The 24,429-nt window shown below is 46.8% G+C and overlaps 1 protein-coding gene across 10 annotated transcripts; it reads left to right on the top strand.

The window, feature by feature from the left end:
- Positions 1-1,249: 1,249 nt before the first annotated feature.
- Positions 1,250-23,398, top strand: TMEM225B (transmembrane protein 225B). 10 transcript variants are annotated; one of them, XM_069571228.2, is made up of 7 exons: positions 7,786-8,911; positions 14,298-14,424; positions 15,633-15,710; positions 17,808-18,018; positions 18,304-18,450; positions 19,150-19,287; positions 23,031-23,398. In XM_069571228.2, exons 3-7 carry the CDS (start codon positions 15,699-15,701, stop codon positions 23,201-23,203), a joined length of 681 nt encoding a protein of 226 aa, XP_069427329.1. In that variant the 5' UTR covers positions 7,786-8,911; positions 14,298-14,424; positions 15,633-15,698; the 3' UTR covers positions 23,204-23,398. The 10 variants fall into 10 exon arrangements, 9 of the variants coding, with proteins under 9 accessions (XP_070145593.1, XP_069427327.1, XP_070145594.1 ...); XM_070289494.1 differs by having other exon boundaries at positions 15,630-15,710; positions 18,393-18,450; positions 23,014-23,398; XM_069571227.2 differs by having other exon boundaries at positions 15,630-15,710.
- Positions 23,399-24,429: the final 1,031 nt, after the last annotated feature.

Genomic DNA, 24,429 nt, shown 5'->3' with positions numbered 1-24,429 from the left:
TCCAAAGCAGCAGTGGGGGTAGGTCAATATATATTTCGGTGAAGTGTGTGTTAGTTGCTCAGTCGTGTCCGACTCTTTGCGACCCCATAGATTGGGGTCCCCCAGGCTCCTCTGTCCATGGAGTTTTCCAGGCAAGAAGACTGGAGTGAGTTGCCATTCCCTTCTCTGGGGGGATTTCAATGCAATGTTGAAGGGAGAGTTCAATGCAATGAAGGGGGAGTTCAATGCAATGAAGCACTCATTTTATAAAAGGGTTTCTGCTAGTCATGAGGAGCTGATATCATGAAAGGATTTAGTGCTTTTCTAGATATGAGGAGATTGGGATCATGAAATCAGTTCCTAAAAATATCTGTCTAAAGACCTGTTATACCAGTAGAGTGCCTCACTCTCCACCCTGAATTCCCTTCAGGGAAAGTCGAAGGTCAGCAACTGCAGCAGCACTGGCAGATGGCAAACGTCCTTGCTATTCAGTTGCTGGCAAATGCTCTCGACAAGTGCCAATTGGTAGTGGATAAATCCAAGAATGGTTTCAAATAGATGGTGCTCTGTACAAATCAAAGAGAAAATATTTATTTCAGAATTATTTTGCTGCCTCATCCCATTCACTTCACTTTAAGAAAATGGTTACTCTCTCAGGTTTGTATGTCATCCATGCTTAAAATTTTACAACTCGGGCGTAATTACAAGTTTTTCTTTCCAGCAGTTTCTCATGTTACAATACTGCCCCAGTCTTCCTTCATTTTTCTTTCCTGAGTGTGGTTGGCCTCCAGGCTCTGGTTTGAAGAGGCCAGGGTTTGAATCCTGCCTCTAGTTCACTCACTCACTGCCGCTTCTGGCATGTAGAATAGTAAAAAATACCAATTTTATGGGATTGTTGTGAGGGCTAATGGGATGTCAGTTTCAGTGCTCCACAACTGGTAGCTGTCGTTTTTTACTTTACCAGGAGAAACCTTGAACATGAACAACTCATTGCCTTAACCTTTTTTCCTGCTTCAGCATATGAGATAATACCTCTGCAAACCAGTATTCCAGGTGCAGTAGGCGTTTGGATCTTGACCCTGTATCTAAGGCTTTTCTTCCTCTTTCACCCGTTTGGTGTGTTCCTCCTCTTCGTGTGCTCCAGGCAAAACAGGAAGGCTGTGTTGAAGCTACAACGGGCTGGACGGAGGGAGTAGATAACCGGTCTAGGCCCGCGGGGTCATCGTGGCCTGTGATCTGAAAGAAGGGGTGTGGTGATGGGTGGAGCAGAGCGGAGGAGGGTGCACACGGGAATGAGAAAGAAGAAACAACCAATTTAGGTCCTGTCCACCTAGGCAATGAGGGTAAAAAAGAGAACTCTCTTCCATCCTTCAATCTCTCCTCGGGAAGGAGGACAAAAGCCTAAGGAAGCCCCCACACGACGCCTCTGAGCCCAACCCCGCAGGGGCCCCTTAGGGAACTCGCGATCGAGATTAGACCTCCGAGTTGCCTAGATGGCCCCGGAAGTGCGCGCCGAGGAACCCGCGTTTCCGGTCTCCCTGGAGGCCGCGGTGGCGGACGCTGCCGCTCTCGGCCAGCTGAGGGCGTGAGTGTTCGGGCGGGCCGGGCCTGGCCGGCTGTCCGCGGGGCGGCGGAAGAGGGTCGGGCCGGGGGGACCCAAGTGGGACCGGGGTGGGGCGTGCTGCCGGCCGGGCGCTCCCCGCAGCGGGGCCCAGCCTGCCTGCTGGGAGGACAGGGCTCCTCCGACCGACTCTCGGCGGGGAGCCTCTTGGGAAGCGGCACCTACTGTTTCCCGTACGTCTGTCTCCTCTCGCTCTCTGTCCTGAAGTGGCTGCCCCTCCCTTGTGTCGGGTATTGAAGACTTTTTAGAGAAGACCTTGGCCTTGGAGCGGCACCGGGGTTTGGACCCAGTCTATGGAGAAACCGCCCGAGCAGATGTCCCTGGATTCCCCGTGTCCATCCCCCGAGCAGGAGCCTCGAAAGACCAAGGGTGAGGAGCTGACCTAGCTGCTTTCTTTTTCTAAAGTTTGTCCTTTCCATTGAGGCCTCAGATCAGATGGACGTGCTTAACCGTGCACTTAGAATTACCCAGGTGCGAGACACTGATTTTTTTTTTTTTTCCCTAAAGCTCTGTTACAGGTAAATGAAGCCCATCACTAAGATTTCCTCTCTCAGCACTGTCCATGGCACTAAGTCTTTCGGATCTGTCATTCCCGCACCTGTTAACTTGCTTGGCCTTTGAGAGGCTAAGTAAACTGTTGTGTGAATAAGTGAATGAACCCAGCCAAGTGTGTCCTATATCCCAAGTATCAAGAAAAGACTGGGCTTCTCTTGGCAAGCTGTCTTTCATCATTAGGAAAGATACCTTTTCCACCCAGGATATAAACTTCAAGAGGGTGCCCTGCCTGTGGAGTACAGTAGACAGGCCAGCCACCTGCTGACGGAAAATGAGATTAAACTGTAGACATCAGCATTTAAATTTCAATCTGCTAACCCCCCATTATCTGGTGTGTGTGTGTGTGTGTGTGTAGGGCGCGCATGTGCGTGCTGTCATGTCTGACTCTTTGTGACCTCATGGACTAGCCTGCTAGGCTCCTGTCCATGGAATTTTCCCTGCAAGAGTACTGGAATGGGTTGCCATTTCCTTCTCCAGGGGATCTTCCTGACCCAGGGATCAAACCCAGGTTTCTTGTGTCTCTTGCTTTGGCAGGCAGGTTCTTTACTAACTGTGCCACTGGGAAGCTGTACCTGGGAAGCTGTATCTTGGCCTTTTAAAAAAAGTGGATTGGGTTATTTAATTGAGGGACAAGGGTTTAGATAAACCACATCAAGGATTTTGAGAAGGGTTATGTTTGGAAGACTGTTTTACGTGTTTTGCCTCTAATTCTGTTTTAGGCTAATTTTTAACTCAAGTATTTATTGAATTGTTATTATAAGGTACTGAGACTAAGTTGGAAGAAAACCTAACCCCTGCACCAGCTTAGAGTTGAGTTGGAATAGTTATCTATGAGAAATTATGGGATAATAAACAGTGTAGAAGTTCACAAGAGGAGAGCCTCGTCAACTGGATATTGGCCCTGGAGGCCTTAGAAAGTCATATGTTTGGCCTTGAAAGAATTTAGAGTAAGAAAAGAATCAGGTTTTAGGTCAGAAGGGATAGGCTCTTAACACAGGCTCCTCAGTGGTCACCTTTCTAAGGCCAAGTGCCTTATTTACCTTCCTAAAATACTCATTTATTTATATTAGTTCACAGTGCCTCCTGTATACAGTCTATTCTCTATAACCTGGCATTGGGGTCCTGGCATTCAGGGTCCCCTGCAGCGTGATCTGAACCCAGCTTTAAACGTTGTCTCCGTGTTTCCCCACACAGGCTCAGCCAGACTGGTGTATCTGCACAAGGAGATGCCAAAAACACTCTGCTTTACCTGCTATTGTGCCTTTGTGTCCTTTTTCTGCGTCACTGTGGCCTACATCCTCTACCTCCCAAACCACACACATCCCAGTGTCTCATGCATGACACCTTAGTGCAGGGCAGGCTCCTCCCTCAAGCTCCTGAAACAGACAGGTGGCTGCCAGGAAGGAAACACACACATGCTAGAGACATTTACATGGAAGCCTGTAGGGCTTGGTGGTTGACTTGGCAGTAGACGTGTAATCACCTTTGTTCCCTTTGCTCTGCTGCTGCTACTGCTAAGTCGCTTCAGTTGTGTCCAGCTCTGTGCGACCCCGTAGACAGCAGCCCATCAGGCTCCACCGTCCCTGGGATTCTCCAGGCAAGAACACTGGAGTGGGTTGCCATTTCCTTGTCCAGTGCATGAAAGTGAAAGGTGAAAGTGAAGTCGTTCAGTCGTGTCTGACCCTTTGCTCTAATGCCTCTAAAAAAAAGCCTTCACCACTTGCTGTTATCTTTGTAACTGCCATTCACTTAGCTCAGGGCACCGCTTTTACTCCATCAAAACTGATTATATCCAGGTTGCCAGTATCTTAACGAATGAATCCACTGGACACTTTTTTTCCTTCAGCCCTAATTTTTTTTGACCGCTTAGTATTTTTATTGACATGATTGCTCTTCTTTGAAACTCCTGTTCTTTGGTATAGGAAGCACCATTTTCTCCTGATTCTGCCTCTTGCCTTCTCAGGGTCTTTCCTACTCCTGTTTGTCCACCTGTTTCTTTCTTATTTTGGGTCACATCTTGCAGCTTGTGGGATCTTAGTTCCCCGACCAGGGATTGAATCTGGGCCCTTGGCAGTGAAACCACCTGTAGCGGATGGAGGTAGAAAGTTGAATGGAGAAGGAATTGTGTGGGGAGATAAATGTTCAGGGAACAGTTCAGAGTAATTGGAGCATGGAGTAGACTGATAAAGGATGACTGTAAAGGCAGAACAGTGTAAGATCGTGGAAGATGGACACCAGGCCAAAGAGTTTAGATTTTGTTTGGCAGAAATTGAAGCACATAAACTTTGCTTAACAGGAGGCTAGCAGATGAGCTTGCAGATCAAGGAAGAGATTCTGGTCTGTTTAGTGTGAGAGGTGATTAGAATCTGACTCGAGCATATTAGCAATGATAATAGGAAGGCAGGGGCAAAAAATCAAGAAGTACGTCATAGAAGCAACAGTATTTGTTTACTGAGTGAATGTAGAGCAGAGAAGAGAGTCGCTGGTCACTGTTGCCTCCTCCCGTGTTTTTTTTTTTTTGAAAAATGTTAAAGCTACAGGAGAGGTGAAGAATATTATACCAAGTACTTACACACTGGAAGTGTATGTGCCAGTTAGGGACAAGTTGATCTCAAGAGACTGGTATGACAGCTGCCACTTGGAAATCTTGTTTTTAATTATTGGAGATGCTATAGCTGGTTGACGAATACTGCCCATCTCACCGCCCATCTCAGGAGATGGTAACACCATCCCTCCAGCTATTCAATCCAGAGGGAAACTCCTGTTTATTTCATATCCGTATCCATCAGTCAGGAATCCCATCCATGTGACTGTCAGCATTTCTCTCCAGAGTCCAAGTACTTCTTACTGCCGCCTCTGCCACCATCTTGGTTCATGTCACCATCGTCTCTCACCTGGATTGTTGCTGCAGCCTGGTTGGTTGTCCTGTCTCTACACGTGCCTCCCCATGGTCTCTCTTCAGCATGGCAGCCAGCACGATCCTGTTGAAGTGTCTGACTTTGTCTTCCTCTGGTCAGAACCCTTCAGTGGCTTCCCACCTCGCTCAGTGAAAACCCTCTTTACAAGCCTGTGGCCACAGTGGTCTGTGTTCTCTGATCCTCTTTTATGTCTCTGACCTCATTTCTCACTCCTGTCTCTCTTGCTCATTCTGTTCCAGTCACACTTGCCTTCATGAATACCCAGTGCCTTTGCAGTTGCTGTTTCTTCTATTTGTGATCCTCTTTCTCAGAAATCCTTATCTCCTTCAAGTCTTTGCTTAAATGCTGTTTTCTTAGTCTTCCTTTGATCATGGTATTTAAAATTGCATCTCCTTTGCCCACTCTCCCAGGCACTCTAATCCTTGTTCCTTGCTTTTTTGTTTTTATAGCATCTTTATAATCTTTTAACAGTATGTAATTTACATAGTTTGTTGTCCATCTCCTTTAGTAAAATGGAAGAGGATTTTTTTGTTTTGCTTATTGACAGATCTCAGAGTCTGGAACTGTACCTGGCATGTTGTTGGTGCTCAATAAAATGTTCTGAGTGACTGTTATGTGACTTGAGGAATATTTCAAGGATCACCTTCAGCTTCATGGAGGAGGTGATGTTGAACAGGGCTTGAGAGCAGTGAGGTCGACATTCTCAACCACATTGGGCGTGGGCCAAGTAAAAGGCACCTTGTCTAAAATGTCACAGCCATCACATGTTGTGACGAGAGTGGTTCAACAGATAGTAAAGAGGCTTCGTGTGGGGAGATCAGAATGAGGCTGGAAAAACAGGCAGAGGCCAGATCAGGAAGATGGAGAAGAAACCTAAGTCTCTCTCTGTTCCCTCGGAGCTTGCAGTCTAACAGGTAAGTAAACACATGTGCAAGGGGACGTACAAACGTAAACCAGCAATCCACTCCCACCTGTTAGAATAACTGTTATCAAAAAGACAAGAAATAACAAGTGTTGATTGAGGATGTGGTGAAAAGGGAACCCTCCTGTACTGTTGGTGGGAATGTAAATTGGTGTAGCCATTATGGAAAATGGTATGGAGGTTTCTCATAAAATTAAATATAGAACTACCATATGATCCAGTGATTCTACTTCTGGGTATTTATTCGGAGGAAATGAAATCATTACGATGAAAAGATATCTGCACCCCCAAGTTCATTGCAGCATTATTTACAGTAGCCAAGACATGGAACAACCTAAGTGTCCGTCAGTGGACGAATGGATGAAAACGTGCTTTCTCTTTATACACAGTGGAACATTATCCAGCCATAAGAAAGATGGAAATAATGCCCTTGTAACATCATGGATGGACCTGGAGGGCATTATGCTAAGTGAAATAAGTCAGAGGACATTACCTCACTTGTGTGTGGAATCTGAAAAATCCAAACTCATGCATACAGAGAACATGTTGGTGTTGCCAAAAGTGGGGTGTGGGGAGTGGGAGAACTGGATGAAGGGCATCAAAAGTACAAACTTACAGCTATAAGGTAAGTAAGTCCCAGGAAGCTAAGGTATAACATGGTGACTACAGTTAGCAGTTAGCAATACCATGTTGTGTATTTGAGAGTTGCTTATAGAGTAGATCTTAAAAGTTCCTATCATGCACACAAAAAATTTTAAAACCAATATCCCAATGGAATGTATAGAAGAGGACATATCTGGAGGTGGAGAACAAATATAAATACGGTTCTCTGATATCAGATAATTACTAAATTCCTTAAAGACAATGACCATTCCCTACTAAAATCTGGGTTGCATGTGTTTTACTTTGATTGCTGATGGAAATGATACTACATTGGATATTCCTCAGCACCTCCTTCTTCCAGGAAGATTACTCTAAGCAGAGGGCCTTCTTTCTGTAACATACTGTACTTCAATAAATCATATTTAATAAGTAAAACTTAGGAGGAGAAATGTATTATAGTAAACAGATTTTTTTCCATTGTCTCCTTTAGATACAACTAGGGTGCAGAGTTGGTTCTTGTTGGTTCTCTTAGAAATAGATATGAAAGAGATATGGAATAGAGCTGAAATAGATAATGGAAATATTTCTTGCTATCCCATGCTTCATATTTTAAGCATTTCCTCCTATTCTTCCCCTCTCTTTATCAAATCCTCTCAGTTGGCACCATTTCTAAAAAGGTTCCTCTAAGGTCTGATTATGTTACATTTGTGAGTGAGCATGTGAGCGTTTGTCTGTGGAGACAGACAGCAGGAATGAGGAAGGTGCTGGCCTCTGGTTATGGGGAGTATTTCCTGTTACCATGGTGACAATCCACGTGGCCAGGATACCATGTGGACAGAACCTTTGCGTGAAGTTCTCTTTATCTGCGCAGTCCCTGCCTCTCTCCATTCAGAACCCCTAGCATCACCCTTCCTGTGTTCTGAAAATCTCACTTTCCTCAAACTCTGTTTTCCTATTCTGCTAATTCCAGTGTACTTGTCTAATTAGGTACTTCATGTATAAATTCTCACTTTGGTTTACTTACCACTTTCTCCAAATCTGCTCAGCAGATTTGCTCCATTTTTCCCCTGTATTTCGAGGCGATTTTTCATACTTTTTTGAACCAAATACCCTGGAATACTTTAACCATTCTGTTTCCCACCAGGAGTTTTTACTGTTACATATACCTTTTTTGTATTTTCTGTCAGATGGTGAGACCTGGACTGAGGATCAATTAATTATAAAGCAGAAAACTCTTGAAGTAGGGACACGACTACATGAAGGAGATGAATGTGAACAAAACAAACATGAGGGACCCTATGAATATGGACGAAACTTCAGTAATATGTCAGACTTCATCCAGCAGTCATATGTTCTTATTGAAGAGAAATCTCAACTGTGCAATGTTTGTGGGAAATTATTCAGGCGGAATGCATACCTTATTCAGCATAAGAAAATCCACACACAAGAGAAGCCTTACAAGTGTCGTGAATGTGGAAAAGCCTTTGGCCATAGTTCAAATCTGTCTCAGCATCAAAGAATTCATACCGAGGAGAAACCCTATGAATGTGATGAGTGTGGGAGGGCCTTCCGGCGCAGCTCACACCTCATCCAGCATCAGGTCACCCACACAGGAGAGATGCCTTACCTGTGTAATGAGTGTGGAAAAGCCTTTGGCCGGAGTTCAAGTCTCCTCCGACATCAGAGAATCCACTCTAGGGAGAAACCCTATGAATGTACCGAATGTGGGAAGGCCTTCAGCCAGAGCTCACATCTAACAGAACATCAGCGAGTTCACACCAAAGAGAGACCCTACAAGTGCAGTGACTGTGGGAAAGCTTACAGTCGGAACTCACACCTTGTTGAACATCAGAGGGTCCATACAGGAGAGACTCCTTATGGCTGTAATGAGTGTGGGAAATCTTTCAGTAGGAGTTCACTCTTTTTCAAACATCATAGAATTCACACTGGAGAAAGACCCTATGAGTGCAGTGAATGTGGGAAGGCCTTTAGTTGCAACTCCTACCTCATTCAGCACCAGAAGATTCACAGTGGAGTAAAATCTTCCAAACATAAAGAATGTGGGAAATCCTTCAAGCACAGTTCATACCTTATTCATCACCTGGGAACCCATACAAGAGAGAAACCATAAATGAAGTGAAGGTGGTAAAGCCTTTGGTCAGAGTTCGGCTCCAACATCAGAGAACTTGCACTGGGGAGGAAACCTTTGTAGAGAATGTGGACTGTTTTCAGTCATAGTTCACCTCTTACTAAGACCTGAGAATCCACACAGTTGAAAAATCTCTTATGCATTCAGTGCATGAGAAACTTTAGGTAGAGTTCCCGCCTTACTCACCATTGGTCAGTTCATGTTGGGGGAATGGTGGGTATGGGGAGAGCCTTGCGGTTTGTCGGAAAGGGGTGTGAAAGGGGTAGAGTGACGCCATAGAGGGGGTGACTGAAATGGAACCTTTAATTTGCACTACTTTTTATTTGATCTTGAGGATCTACATCAGAGGGAGATTCTATGGTTTGTTTTTCAAATCTCTACAGTCATCCTCTGAAAACAGGATGAGTTAGGTCCACTCCAGGGAAGAACACATCAGGGGGATTCAGACTCATGGATCAGGAAAACAGCAGGATGACCTTTGAAACCAGTAGTTTCCTTCTACCTCACCTGTCCTGTTGGTTGTCACTGTACATGGAAGTGGCTCTTGGGTTTTCTAGGGCCACCATTTTTGTTCCTCAGTATCCTGCAGACTACTGAATCTCTCTTTGTTTTATATGTTATAGAAGCTTTAAATAAATGGGCCAGTTTTCTAAGCCAAATAATTTCTCAGTATCACATGTCATGGGCTTTACTATGTGTAGAATCCAGTAGACTGAACTGCATGTGTCAGGCTTCCCCTTTCTTCTGTTTTTCAGTCTGTCTGGGCTCTAAGGGAGGTTCTTGGGAGAGTTAGCGAGCAGAAGAGAGGCAGCAGTGATTTTGTAGCTCACATGTGATATTGTTGATCTGTTGACTCAGCTCACTGGGGCTGGGCCTGAAACTAGTCTGCCTTCCCCTGGATTCTTCTTTGCCTTTATTGGGCTGTGTGTGTGTGTGTGTCTCTGTCTGTCTGTCTGTCTGTCTCATCATGGTTTTCCTTCTCTGATTGGATTCTAGTCATACACATGCTTTGTTCTCATACCCTTAAAATTTTTTTTCACCAGTTGCTGTTATCTGTGTAACTGTCATTCACTTAGCACAGGGCACTGCTTCTGCTCCATCGAAGCTGATTATATCCAGGTTGCCAGTGGCTTAGCTAGTGAATCCATTGGACACTTTTCTTTAGCCCTAAGTTTTTTGACCCAGGTTAGATGGAAGGAGTGGTGGGAGGGACCTTTGCACTGGGAGTGGAACCAGCTATTGGGTGGGGCCCCTATGAGCCTGCTTATTGATAGGTTCTGGTTGTGTTATATGCAGTAAAACTTCAATTTGGGTAACTTGGGTTTTCCCTTTAGAGCATGGGACCAGGGAAGCACAGAACCCAGGGGAGTCAGAACTCTAAAGGTTCTAGCTCCAGCTCACAGGCTCTCCACCGACTTTTCCAGCAGACAGGTCCCTCCTCCCTTGTCTGTCCCTCTACTCTAGACCTGGGAGAGCACGAAAATGCTTCCTGAGGAGACGACACTTAAATACACCTCCTAAATTTCTGATACTTATATACACTTTCTCAATTTCTGATCGTGGGAGGGGCTGGGTTGGCAGTCCCAAGCCATACCTTGAATACAGCCCATTTCCTGTGCTGTGGTTGAAGAGGTAAAAAGAGTCTTCGGGCAAAGGGAGATAGGAGGAGGAGGAAGACAAATTTCCACAGTGGCACCCAGAAGTGACTGCTTTCATCCCCACAAAAGCCCATCACAGCCCTCAGGTTGAAATCAACAAGACCCTTCTCATCCCAGCTCTCCCCACTGACTTCTCCAGCCCTCTGTGGCCACCCCTTCTGCCAGACATTCTGAAATTCATTGGGACACAGTATTTTTCAAATGTAGGTTAAGAGCCACTCGGGCGGGGGTGGGGCCACAAAATTAACTTATTGTAATGAGTTGCGACCAGCAAAGGGTAAAAAGAACAAAGGCAGAACTAGAATTGACTAGAAAACATCCATCATAAAGGTAAGTCAGACTTTTGTCCTGTTTGTGCACAATGGTGCATATATACAAAGTACAACATACAATAGTTCTTGCTGGAGAGCAGGTAAAAATCTTTGCACATTGCAATCCCTGTTTGGGCATAAGATTCTGTCTAGAAGGGCATGTCTTCCCTTGGACTGAATTGTTCTCACTCTGCATTTCCCACAGCTTGCTCTACTTCTTTGTGCACTGATCACACTTTAAAAAAATGATTTATCTGTTTGTGCTAGTTGCAAGCTTGGTGAGGGCAGGGACTGTGTGCACCTCACCTGAAATCTGTCATTAGAGAAGGCCCTTGTGTTGAGTGGCTGAATGATAAACCCAGGTCCAGATTCTGGCTGTGTGTGTTCTCAGACAAGGTCTCTGTTTTTTCTGAATTTTTATCTGATTTACATACAGAAAACGTGAAAGAGTAGACTAATGAACACCCCATATATCCTCCCCTTAAACAGGGTTACCATTTGGCCATATTTGCTTTCTATTTATGTGCTTTTCCCCCCCTGGATCATTTGAAAGTAAGCTTCACCCTGAGTATTGGGTTGGCCACAAGTTTGTTCAAATTTTCCTGTAACAGTAAAATCTGAACGAACTTTGTGGCCAACCCAATACTATGGCATGCTTTTTCTAAGTGATCATTCTTGTACGTAATCACAAGACTATTAACATACCTAAGAAAAAGAATTAAATTCCATAATACCATCTAAAATGTAGTCTGTATTTAGATTTTCCTTGGTTGTCCCAAGAATGTGTTTTATAGTTAGCTTATTTCAAATCAGAAAAAAAAAATCGAGTCACATTACATTTGGCTTTATATCTCTTTAGATTCTTTTAATCTAGAAGAGTCCCACCTTTTTTTTAAATGACTGACTTCTGGAGGAGTCAAGAACAGTTATTTTTTATAACTTTCCATGAAATTGATTTCCTTGTTTCCCTGAGGTGGCGTTTAGCTTCCTCCTTATCCCCAACTGGATCGAGGTCTAGAGGCCTGATGATCTACTTCTGGCAAGAGCACCTCTCAGGTGATGCCTCCTTCATACTGCTGTCACCTCAAGAGGCACGTGACATGAGATTATTCTACCCCAAGTAATACTGTTTGTTTACCGGCTTAAGGGAGTGACTGCCAGATCTCTTCTGTATAAAGATACGTGTTTCTTTTGCAATTAGTATTTGTGAGAAGGATAAGTAAGCTCTAGCACCATGTGAAGAATCTATTCCTCCACAGCCTAATGTTTTTAGTAATCGCCCATGATTTTTTAGCAACCATTCATGTGATAGTTTGGACATGTTCTTAACCAGGGGCTCAGTTTTTCCATCTGTGAGTGAGTGAAGTCTCTCAGTTGTGTCCGACTCTTTGCGACCCTGTGGACTGTAGCCTACCAGGCTCCTCCGTCCATGGGATTCTCCAGGCAAGAATACTGGAGTTTGTTGTCATTTCCTTCTCCAGGGGATCTTCCTGACCCAGGGATTGAACCCAGGTCTCCCGCATTGCAGGCAGATGCTTTACCCTCTGAGCCACCAGGGAAGCCCAGGTAGCCTGGGCATAATCATACCAGTGATTTGGATTTGCTGTATAATGACATTTAAAAGTGTGACAGGGTGCGTATGAAGATGCTGTTACAGTCTGCCATAATTTCTCTTTTCTTCTGAGAACACCATCCCTCTTCCTTTTTAGAACGTTCTTTGGCTGCTCCAGATAAGTGGTCTGATATGATCTCTAGTGGCCTTGGCCTGCAACTGCTTGGAGTGAGGCTTCGGTTCCCAGCCAGAGATTGCGGTAGTACCAGATCCTAGCCACTAGACCAGTGATCAGTGACAAGGGCCCTGACCCTTTGGTTTTGCAGAAGAGAATTCCCACAAAGACAGAAAATAGTGAAACAAAGTATTAAAGAGGGGAAAAATACAGTACGTGTTGATAGACTCAGGGAGAGAGAGAGAGTCATTGAGTGGCCCCTCTTGTGGCAGTTTGAATTACTTTTATGGGGCATTTCTTCGGGTTTTCCTTTGGCTAATCATTTTGATTTGCCTGGTCCTTATTTGGTACATCTCAGGATCCTCTTGTGTGTGCACATGCATCTCTTAGCCAAGATGGATTTTACTGAAAAGGCATATGGGTAGGGAACATCCCTTGGCATCACTTCCCTGTGGCCTCCAAGGATCCTTTTCTGTGCATGCGTGGTCGGGGAGATCTGACTGCAAGAAAAGAAATGTGTCATCTGAGCAGGGCCCCAGCCTCCTCCCTTACATATCCTGCTATCCTTGTCTTGGAGTTTCTGTTTATTAGGAATGAGTCACTAATCGCTTTACCCTGGGGGTCTCATCTGCCTCCTTCCTCAAAACCTTCAACTTCTTTGATGATTCTGCTTGGCGTCTGTGGGGCACAGCTGACGCATCTTTTTCAGTGGAGTAGAATGAGCTTGTGACCAGAGCTGAGCCAGTCAGAATCCCTGGGGAACTGGGAACCAAGTAGGGGTGGGTATAGGGTGAAGAAAACATTCTTTTTCCTGAGGGTGAGTAAAAGTGAGGCTGTGAGTCTGGAAGTTGACTATTTCCCCTGCCACCTGGAGAAGGATAACCTCTGGGATGGAGGGATCAAAAGCCATCTCTGAGAGCAGGGCAGAGAGGTCTCCCTGGCCTGGCTCCCTGGCCTTCCCAACTGTACTCTGCCTTGCCCCACCTAAGTCAAGAAAGACCTGTCTTGCCTGAGGCCTTACAAATTGGGGTCTGAACCTTATGACAGGTAGAATACTGATTATACAATGAGCCTCTCACATGATGTATATTAGTCGCTTCAGTCATACCTGACTGCAACCCCATGGACTGTAGCCCACCAGGCTCGTCTGTCCATGGGGTTCCCCAGACAAGAATACTGGAGTGCCATTTCCTTCTCCAAGGGATCTTCCCCCCCCCCCCACCCCCACCCAAGGATCAAACCTGGGTCTCCTGCTTTGCAGGCAGATTCTTTACCATATGAACCACCAGGGAAGCCCTTTTTCACATGATAGATAATCACCTCTCACATGTTAGGTGATTCAATAAATTAATGGTTCATCAGCTCTCATCCTTTCCTGTTGTCTTTGAATATGTTCCTGCTCGTAGAGAGGTGTGTGGAGGTGCCAGACATGGTCCTGGTTCTTAAAAATCTTAATGAGTTATAAATGCCTCTCCTTGGTGAGCTTAGTCTCAAAGGACGGGGAGCTGGTGACTCACCCAGCTCCAAATGTGGCCCCTCTTGCCACACAAACCAGCCCCCCAGCTCAACCACCTGGGCTAGGAGCTAAAGTGCCTCTCTTGGAAGAGCCTAAGTTTAAAACCAGCCCGCCTTGGGAGAGGTGTAGACAGCCATTTTAGCGGAGGGGAGAGGACAGGCTGTGCCGGCCAGGGAGGGTTTGGGGGTGGGGGTGTGCCTGAGCCCATGCGCAGGGCAAGGGCGAGGGAAAGACTGGGAATGGGGGGATGGGGGGTGAGCGCGAGGTCCGCAGCGCATCTCCCAGGCCCTCCCAGCCAGCCTGCTGGAGAAGTCACTATGATCATGCCTTTTTCACAGATGAGGAAACTGATGCCCAGGAAGAAGAAATAACTTCCCCAAGGGCACCCTGCTGGTGATGGCAGAGCTGGCATTCGAATCCGGTGGACTTCAGGGTGCACCCACCCCCACCCCATTCTGCGTACCGGTGAGCAAGGCCTGGACCATAACCGCCCGGGAGGCCAGGTTCCCCCAGCCATAGGGCCCCGAGGGCTCCAGCTCGATGGGCTCCGTGGGGAGACTGAGCATCCCCTCACTGGCCTGAGGCGGGTGGGGAGCAAAGGAGGGTCTTGACCACCGGCCAAAGGGCTGTGCCAGCAGCTTGGGCGGGTGTAGGGACTGGAGACCGGCGGGGAGGGGCGAGTGGAGGTGGAGCCTCGGGTTGGGAGGGGGAGGGTGTGAAGGAGGCCCCCCAGGCCAAATATTACCCTTCTGTTGGGAGCCGTGGGGCTGGATCTGGGGCCCAATGGCCAGGTCAGGACCCATCTATGGGTCTGGATAATGTCACTAGGGCTTTGGGGCCACTAAGGACCGAGGAGGGTCGTCAGTGGGAAGGAACCCCTCACCCAGCCTAAGTCACTTTCAGTCCAAGTGACCTCAAATTACTGGCTGGTGGGACAAGTGGAGAGTGAGGCTCCCGGGGGCCCAGACAGTTCCCTTCCTGGTTCCAGCCCGGGATACGCTTATCTGGGCTGCGCTGCACCTGGGCCGGTGACAGGGCTGCTCCAGCGCTGGGCGCCGGAGCGCAGGGAGACAGACTCTGCCAGCAGGAACCAGGCGCGGTGGGCACACAGCTCTTCCAGTCATTGGCCCTTTTCAAAATAATTGAAACGTCAGTGAGAGTAGATGATAGTAAGTTCGTTTTGTTTTGAATGTTCTTGGCAAAATAAAAGTTGGCAACCCTCTCCCCTCCCATTCTGTTTCCCTCTCCTCCACTTTTGGGAATCCCAAACCCAGCTGCCGGCTAGTGGTGACTGGTGAAGAGCTGAGGAGATGGGGTGGCCGTTCAGGGTTGTGGTCCCTGTGTCCACTCTGACTGACTGTGGCATCCTGGACCAGTCTGTTCTCCTTTCCAGATGTTTCTTCATTAGTACAAAAGGATCTGCAAATCCCCCTTTATAGTAACTTGTCCGTGGTCCTTTGAGTCTGGCTTATGTCCCTGGTGCCCAGTTGTCCAGAGCCAGCACTGAGGGCGCCTCCATGCAGAGGCTGGCTTATCCCTGGAGAAAGGCCCGGAGGGTCCTCCTCTCTGGAGAGCAGCTGGGGAGGGCCAGGGGATAGCTCAGAGTCACCTCAGGCGAGGAGGGGAAAGCACTGTACTGCCTGACAAGTTTATGTGTCTCTTCTCCCCAGTAGTTACCCAGAGCCTGAGAGTTCCTGTCTTTTTTCATCCTTGATTCTCCCCGTTGGCCTAGGCTGGGCATGGGGCGCCCAGTAAGTACGCAGTTCGTTTTTGTGGAGTGAATGGATAAAGACTGGTGGCTGGGAGAGTCCAGAGAGTAGAAAGGACCAAGTTGAGGTTTGCAGAAGACGTGGGATTTAAAAGGCTTAAAGGGGAAGAGACCTGCCCTCAGGGAAGAAACCCAGACTGGAGATGCTTGGGGTGACTGTGGTGTTCCAGGAATGGAGAGAGTCATGGCGGGTGTGGGGGCAGGAGGGTGGGTGCTTTAGAGACTTTATGAAAGAAAACTTGAGAAGGTGAGGACGGTTGATGAGGTGAAAGTGTGGGAGAAACAGAGAAGGCAGCATGAACTCCAGACTAGAGTGTGGGTGATGGAGCAGGTGATTGAAATGGGGGGGGACACTGAGGTCAGTTTAGACAAGTTGAGGTGCAGAGGGGTGGGGGTTGGGGACAGGAAGGGACTCAGAGCATCAGTTGAAAACGTCCAGGGTACTCCATTCCCTGCAGAGGACGGGATCAAGATGCGGCCATGACTCCTACCTGGAGAGCTTTAGAGCTAGGACTCAACTCACTCTGGTCCAGGGACTTCATCCTCTTAGAGTGAAGGAAACCAAGGCCCTGAAGTTTGAGTGATTCATCAGTACTGCCCGGAGGGTGGAGAGATCTCAAAAGGGTAGCTTTGCAGAGAAGGCAGGATAAATTTTTTAGGTGGGAAGAAGAAAAATTGGGGAACGACAGAAAGAGGAGAGAGTGCTTTAGAAATTTCCCAAGCGCTCTGACAGCAGTCAAAGAGGAGCAGTTGTTAACTCTTCTATAAGCAGTGGATTTCCTCTGCCTTCCGGCTAGTTCTTCTGTTGTGATCAGATGATCTCGGGGGCCGAGAGGAAAGGGAAGCCCCTCGCTTGCTGTGTGCAGCTTGGAAGCTTGGCGCTGCCAGGCACAGTCTGCTGAGGCAGCAGAAACAAGGGCTGTTGTCTCGGGATGCCCCCATCTCCCTTGTCCTGTCCCTCTGACCTCCGGATGCCACCTTCCTGCACTGCCACATGGCTGTGGTCATCAGGGGCCATCTGGACAGGGCCCACCCTCGCTGCTGCACCCAGGCTTCCAAGGACCCTCCTCTCCTCCCCCTCCTTGGCCCTCTCCACCTCATTCCTCAGGGCTGCCAGGCTTGGCGAAGGCAGAGAGGAGGCTGACTAGGTGAATCCTTAATCAAGCACCTGGGCCCTAAGCACTGTGCTTGACGCTTTGTTTGCAGCGTGTTACTTGGTCCGCCCAAGAACCTCAATGGGCAAGTGTTATCTCCTCTCTTTTCCAAATGGGGAACCCAAGGTCCTGAGAGTTTTAGTGAGTTCCCCAAGGTTACCCAACCAGCAAGTGACAAAACTGGGACACAGTCACGGCTTCCACAGCCAATTCCAGCCAGTGCTTACCTTCCATATCACAGGTGTTCCTTCTAGGAAGACATCCTTGATGACAGCTGGTGGTGATGGAGAAGTTATGCGGGATCCTTAACTGAGGGGCTCAACCTCCAGGCCTAGAGGGAGCCTAGGGCTTCAGGAGGGTCTCTGAAACTCTAAAACTATTTTTAAAAGTTTCTGTGTGTGTATTTTCTGCTCATTTTTCAGCAGAGGACCAGGTGGACCCCTGTCCATCTAAACCCCAGGTCCTGAGGCAAGAGGGCCAGTCCCTAAGTAAAGGCACTCCAGGCCCTGGTTTTAATATCTGCTTGGTCCTCATTCTGAAATCTCCAAGGGCAGACAGTAGCTAACAGCTGACTGGAGAGGCTCTGTGGCCAGTTGTGGGCGAGGGGTGTGGGGGTGAGGGTGGGGTGGGGTGGGGCGGGGGGCTCTTAAAACAGAACTGAAAAGTTAGAACTTTAGAGCTGGGAGAGGTGGAAATTTTACCAAGGTGGAAATGGAGGCTCAAAGAAGGGACCCCGCACACTCAAGATTACCCAGTGAGTTAGTGAGAGAAAAGGTTTTCTGTGTTGGTTAGGCCAGCTGAAGAGGTCTGGAAGGTTAATCAAAGCAAAGCAAACATTTCCTGAGCCCCACGTCTGCTGACATGTCCGCGGGCACCATCTCCATCACCTGGTGCAGCGTGGGGCTCCCTCACTGTTCCTCCCCCAGGTGATGCTGACGATAGAGGACAGAGATGTGAAGGGCTTCACCTGGGCCATAGCCCCTGCCTTGACTTCTCTGGGCTACCTGCTTATCCTGCTGGTCTCCATCTTTCCCTTCTGGGTGCGGCTGGTGAACGAGGAGTCCCAGGAAGTGTTCTTCAGTGGCCTGTTTGAGAACTGCTTTCATATCAAGTGCTGGAAGCCTCGACCCTTATCCAGTATGGAGGCTGAAGGCGGGCATTGGGAGGGAAGCGGGGCCAGCTTGGGGTTTGGGGGGTGACAGAGGACTGGTGGGGGCAGATAGAACAGAATTGAACATGCCTGAAAGGACATTTTCTCTCAGTCTCTTGGGGTTAGATGAAAATAGGCAGCTGTGCGCTCTACCCATGGGCGGTCGGAACTTTGGCCCCAGGCCACGCTTGGGGACCCGAGGCTGGCCGGGCTCCACCCTCTGGGCTGAGTGCCGGGGCCCAGCCCGCTCTCCCTCCTGCCCGCCCCTGCAGTTTACGTCATCCTCGGCCGAGTCTCCCTGCTGTCCGCTGTTGTCTTGTCTTTCCTCACCACTTTCATCATGGTGTCCTTTGCATCTCAGCTCTTTCCGAGGACCCGGAAGCACAATTTTGTGTCAGCCTTCATCAGTTTCCTCACAGGTGGGGAGCAGCAGGTGGGCCCCAGCCTTGGGGGGGGGGGCCCAAAGATGGGGGGATGGTCTCTGTCTGAGGTCAGGAGAGGGACTTTCTAGGGCCCCTCTCCTCTGTTTCCATCTCTGTGAAGTTGCCCAGGGCACAGCCGCCCCCTTCTTGGGGCTCCTCCTAACTGCACTTCCAGAGGGCACAGCTCTCGTCACCTTGGCTTGGCAACATCTCTCTGGGGGTCTTTCCCATCATCTGTATCCTAGCAGCTGTCCTGGAACCTAGTACAGAGTTCTAATATAATTGAAATATAGACTATAAACCAAATACAAATGTTTCTTGGATGAATGAATGGAAGAGACCATCTCTGCCCTCTAGAACCTTTTAATTTTAATAGGCTGACCAAGGCCCTGCCCTGGGAAGCTCCCATCAGATGGAGGAGGTGGAACGCTCACAGTGGGAGTGTCATGCCTGGGGCCCATCTGGAGTCAGCCCAAGGCACAGGCACAGAGGGTACCCAGGAAAGGGGTTTCTGAGAGGCAAGGCACACAGGCTTTGCAAAGAGTTAGAAAGGAGGGTGAGACAGGTGTGTGGGGTGGAGGTTGTTGGTTCTGAAAGCGGAAGGGGCCCGGGCAGGAGAAAGGAGCCTCACTCAGGTGCTGGAAGGCTGGAGCAGGGGCAGGAGGAGACCAAGGGGGCCTGCCTGTGATCCCGCAGGGGCTTGCGCCTCCCTGGCCTTGTTGCTGCACGCCCTGGAGATCCAGAGTCTGCGGATGAAGCCCAGCCCCCCACAGTTCTCCATACAGTGGCCTTACTACGTCCTGGGCTTCAGTATCCTTCTGTTCATGGTGGCTGGTGAGTGATTTGGGCCTGGCGCCCTCTCCCCGCGCTCTGTCTGGATTCAGGAGCTATGGGTGCCCTAGAGCTGTGCTGCTCAAAACCCTAGTCACATGTGGCTGTTGCTGCTGTTTAGTCACTCAGTCATGTCTGACTCTTTGTGACCCCGTGGACCGTAGCCCGCCAGGCTCCTCTGTCCATGGGTTTTGCCAGACAAGGATACTGGCACAGGTTGCCATTTCCTTTGCCAGGAGATCTTCCCCCCCCAGGAATCGAACCTGGGTCTCCTGCATTGCAGGCGAGTTCTTTACCAGGGAAGCCCCCACATGTGCCTATGTAACTTTAATTAATTAACGTGAAATAAAGTTAGAAATTGAGTTCCTTGGTCACACTAGCTACACCTCACATATTCAAAAACCACATTGTTATGTGCTCAGTGGCTTCCACATTGGGCAATGCGGATGCAGAAGGTTCTGCTGGACGGCACTGCTCTAGGGCCTGCCTCAACTCTGTCCTCCACCCTCACCCTCCCCATTCCCATCTTCCTTGACTTTAGAGCCAAACTTGCACATTTCATGTGCTCCCTTACACCATCCTGGTTCCTAAGGCTTTCTATCCCTATCTCTCTAGCTTGAAATCTGTGATCTTATTCCTCATTTGAATCCCTTTTTCTTTACTTATCATCATCATCGAAGTTCTTCATCCCATCTGATCCTAATTGTCCCTACTCCTCATCCTCTTCCCACAATATTAACCTGACCCACGATCATTACCTATTTAGACTCAATTTTATTATACATTGAATATATAACAAAGGGTATATCTGTAATATAAGTAATTATAAACTGTACACCCGTATTTCCACCATATATTTAAGAACTAGCCATATTTTGTCAAATCCATTGTTTAGAAGCTGCTGCTGCTGCTGCTGCTGCTGCTAAGCCGCTTCAGTCGTGTCTGACTCTGTGTGACCCCATAGACGGCAGCCCACCAGGCTCCCCGTCCCTGGGATTCTCCAGGCAAGAACACTGGAGTGGGTTGCCATTTCCTTCTCCAATGCATAAAAGTGAAAAGTGAAAGTGAAGTCACTCAGTCATGTCCGACTCTTAGCAACCCCATGGAGTGCAGCCTACCAGGCTCCTCCATCCATGGGATTTTCCAGGCAAGAGTACTGGAGTGGATACACCCTGATTTTATGTACCACTGAGAAAGAAAAGACTGATGTCAAATATAATTCTAAGGTGCTCATAGCTTGTAGGGCACATCTTTATTTCAAGATGTTAAAATATGGAAAAATGGGCTAGTTTAAATTAATGAAATATGTTAGAATATTAAGTATCTTTGAAGTTCCCCACTCCCCCCCGCCCCCACCTTGTGGCTCTTCCTTCTCTCACCTTCTTCTCTATCCTGAGGAATCAATAATTCTGAAATTCATGCCAGTTATGTTTACTACATGGTTATATATCCTTAAACAATGTATTATTTAGTTTTGCATACTTTAATATGTTATATGAGTATTATGATACTGTATTTTTTCTTTTGGAATTTGTTATGTTTGAGCAAGTGGGTAAAATCTCGAGATTCCTCCATATTAATATAAGGAACTAAGCTTCATTTATTTTTACTACCTTGAGTATTTAATTGTGTAACTAAGCTTTCCAGTAGAAGGAGCATGGTATTTTTCTATGGGAGAATTTTTAAGTTAATGATTCAGTTTCTTTAATGATTACATGACTATTCAGGTATTTTATTCTTGAGTCAGTTTTGCCAAGTTATATATTTCTTTACACATTTTATCTAAGTTTTAAATTTTATTGACAAAAATATTTAAAAAATTTTGTTCTGCATCTGTAGTTGTGTGCTTTTTCATACCTGATTTTTCTGTTTTTTTCATTACTAAGTTTGTCAAGGGTTTATCAGTTGTTTTAGTCTTTTCAAAGAATCAGCTTTTTAGCTTTCTTAAAACAAACCTTGTTTGTTTTCTACATGATTGCTTTTTGCCTCTTATTTTGAACTTCCCTCCCCACTACTTAATTTTTTTGTGTGTTTATTCTTCTGTTCCTTTTTCAACTTTCTAAATCGGGATCTAAGCTCATGAATTATTTCTTCTTTTCTGAGTAGGCATTTAAAGCTTTAATCCCCATCTAAGAATTGCATCTTTATTTGTAGCTCTCATTTTGATGTGTTATATTTTTTGTTGTTCAACTTCAAATATTTTCTTGTTCCCCTTATTACTTCTCTCATCCATGCATTATTTTAAAGTATACAATTTGGTGCATGAACTGAAGCTGAGCAGTGGTATTTCTAGAACATTTTTTATCTCCTCCCTAATATCTTTTTTTTTCTTTTTGTCTTTTGTGGAACCCCAGGAAGATTTCTGTTAGACCTTAATACTCTGTCCTGCATGTCTGTCAGTTTCTCTTTCATATTTTCTGTCTTTGTCTTTCTGGGCTGCATTCTGAATAATATATCTAGCTACATCTTCAGTTTTATCCATTCAGTTTTTAGCTGTGTCGGATCTATTTAACCTAGCCTTTAAATTTTTATTTCAATTAATCTATGTTATAACTAGACGTTGTATTTTCCTGTAAATCTCATTTTATACTTTTTCCTTATGTTTTAAATCTTTTCTCTAAATATATTTTTATTATACATGTTAAACATACTTATTTTATATTCTGTATCTTATAAGTTTTAAAGTTGAATTACTTGCCCCTGTTTCTACAAGCTCTTGCTTGTGGTGCCTTGTTCCTTCCTATGTTCTGTGGGTTTTGACTGTGAACTCATTTTCCTTGAAATTTTTTTTTGGAAGATCTTTGAGGCCTATATTTAAAGTGTTTCCTTAAAAAAGGATTTACATTTGCTTCTGCCTGGTGCCTGGGTGCACAACGACTACCCTAGGATCCCAGTCAAAAAACTTAGGTGCTACGAGTCCAGCTGCAGATCGCATACTAGCTAGCCTGCGCTTGTGAATTCTGAGTCCATGCAGGCAACTTTGAAGTTCCAGTTTCATGTGGCTGACTCTTACTAGATCCCCTCATTGCACACAGGACCTGGGCTTTCCTTTTATATTCTGTGTCCTGAATGGCCAACTGAATGGAAACTCAGGATCACCTGGGTTGAATAGATGTCTCCAAGGTGAAGACTAATTGTGTGTTTGCTTAACCCTCTATAGATTCCTGAAATCATTATGGTTTTGGCTTTGGTTTTCAATCTTACTCTGATGCCAGCTTGATGATATATTTATAAGTAGGTTTTTGAAGAAATATTTAGAAGTTTTGTTTAGTGGGAGAGTATCTTGTTGACTGTAGAGCTGAAAATAGAGATTGTGTTTTATCTCAGTCTTAGCCATAATGCAGCATTTCTTATCCAGTCAGGATATCTCCATTTGTTCCTTAATATTCACTCTCCCTTCCTTCCAGTAAGATTCAGAACTTACTGAGAATTTTGAATGGGTTGGGCATGAATAGGCCTGGACTTTGTGATTGACCTTCCTCTCTGAAACCTGGTTTTCTTACCTATTAATGGTTAGACAATTGCTCAGATGACTTCCAGCACTGGCCATGGTTCCTTGAGTTTATCCATCTATTTGTATGCTTTGTCCGTCAATGTACTGTTTTGCCTTCTGTTTCTGTAAAACTCTAAATTGGAGGGCAGGTGCAGACCAGAGGAATCAGGTCAGAGGAGGGAATTTCCAACCTCGGGGGCACTGAGCTTGATACACTTTCTCTCTCCTGACTCAAGCTTTTGCTGTGACCCAGGTACCATCTGCCTCATCCAAGAAATAGCCTGCCCTAGATGCCATTTGTTGCCCATTTCCCAGAGTACTGAGGACACCCAAGAGATCTCGTACCTGGAAAACCTGGATAGTCTGGGAGGAGAACTGAGCTCCACGCAGAAGGAGACGCTGCTGAAGGAAGAAACCATTATCTAGACCCAGACAGTCTGTGCCCTGCCCTTCGCCAAGCGGCGTGAGTGCACACGTGCCAGTGTGTGCGGCTCTTCAGTCTCCACCAGTCTCTGCCTTCTGATGAGGCTCTTGAGCGTCAAGTCAACCCCCCCTTCCCCCTACTCACAGTGATTCTATCCTGCGTGTGTTTGATATTTGTTAAACATTTTTTGAATTCTTCCTGAGCTTTCTGAGTGATTTTTTTTGGACAAGTGTTTTGAATAAAAAGAGGACTACTGTCTGTTAATCCATACCTCCAAAAACAGACAAGAGAATTCCCTGGCAGCCCAGTGGTTAAAACTCCACTCTTCCACTGCAAGGGTCACGGGTTCCAGCCCTCGTCGGGGAACTAAGATCTTGAGTGCTATTTGGTATGGCCAAAAAACAAAACACCAGCTTGCAGCCTAGAGGGCAAGAGGGGAGGGAGGAGTATCAGGAAAAGACCAAATGATACAAGGTTTTGTAAAATAAAAACTGAACAGAGTATAACCACAGCAGAAGGTGTTTGAGATAGTGACATTAAAAAGGGTTCCCAGACAAAAACTGTGACTCAGTACAGGGAACTTTTCTCATGGCTGTGTTGGAGGGAAGGGCTGGGAGTGGTAATAGGTGGAAGCTTCCCCAACACTGAGCTCCCAGGTCTGGGAGTCTGAGCCTAACAAGTCTATGCCTTGGGAAATAATAGCCAGGTTAGCCAATCCACACATGGGCACTGAGCCTCTCAGTAGAGCCAGAGGCCTCTTGCAGGCACCTCTAAAGTTGCCCCTTAATAGTCTGGAGGTGCTTTCATACTGGGGAGCACTCTGCTCCCAGCTAGGCTGGTTATAGCTGGGGAGAACACATGCTTTGGCCTTCCTAGATGGTGCTAATGGTAAAGAATCCATCCCTGGGTCAGGACTATCCCTAGGAGGAGGAAATGGCAACACATTCCAGTATTCTTGCCTGGAGAACTCCATGGACAGAGGAGCCTGGAGGGCTACAGTCCATGGGATCACAAAAAGTCCAACAGGACTGAGCAACTAACACTTTCACTGGCTTCTCATTGCCTCCAGGTCACCCATCACTCTAAGTACTTAGCTCAGCCACCTGCTGTAGTGGTTGTGAGGGTTTGGGGAAGCCACCAACACCCACCACTCGCTGGGTTCCTCATCATGCTCCTTGTGTTGGGGTCACCTGACCTCACTTTTGGGTCCACCCAGGAAATCTCAGAA

This window comes from Ovis canadensis, chromosome 24 (genome assembly GCF_042477335.2).
Source record: "Ovis canadensis isolate MfBH-ARS-UI-01 breed Bighorn chromosome 24, ARS-UI_OviCan_v2, whole genome shotgun sequence".
NCBI classification, from domain to species: Eukaryota; Metazoa; Chordata; class Mammalia; order Artiodactyla; family Bovidae; genus Ovis; species Ovis canadensis.
The sequence above is the reverse complement of the archived record's forward strand: the minus strand, read 5'-3'. Positions and strand labels throughout refer to the sequence as shown.

Coding starts and splice junctions, on each gene's coding strand:
- TMEM225B (XM_069571226.2), top strand. CDS start 14,356: ATGGCAGAGCTGGCATTCGAATCCGGTGGACTTCAGGGTGCACCCACC. Junction 14,425..17,807: donor CCACCCCATTCTGCGTACCG/GTGAGCAAGGCC, acceptor TTCCTCCCCCAG/GTGATGCTGACGATAGAGGA. Junction 19,288..23,030: donor CCTTCTGTTCATGGTGGCTG/GTGAGTGATTTG, acceptor GCTGTGACCCAG/GTACCATCTGCCTCATCCAA.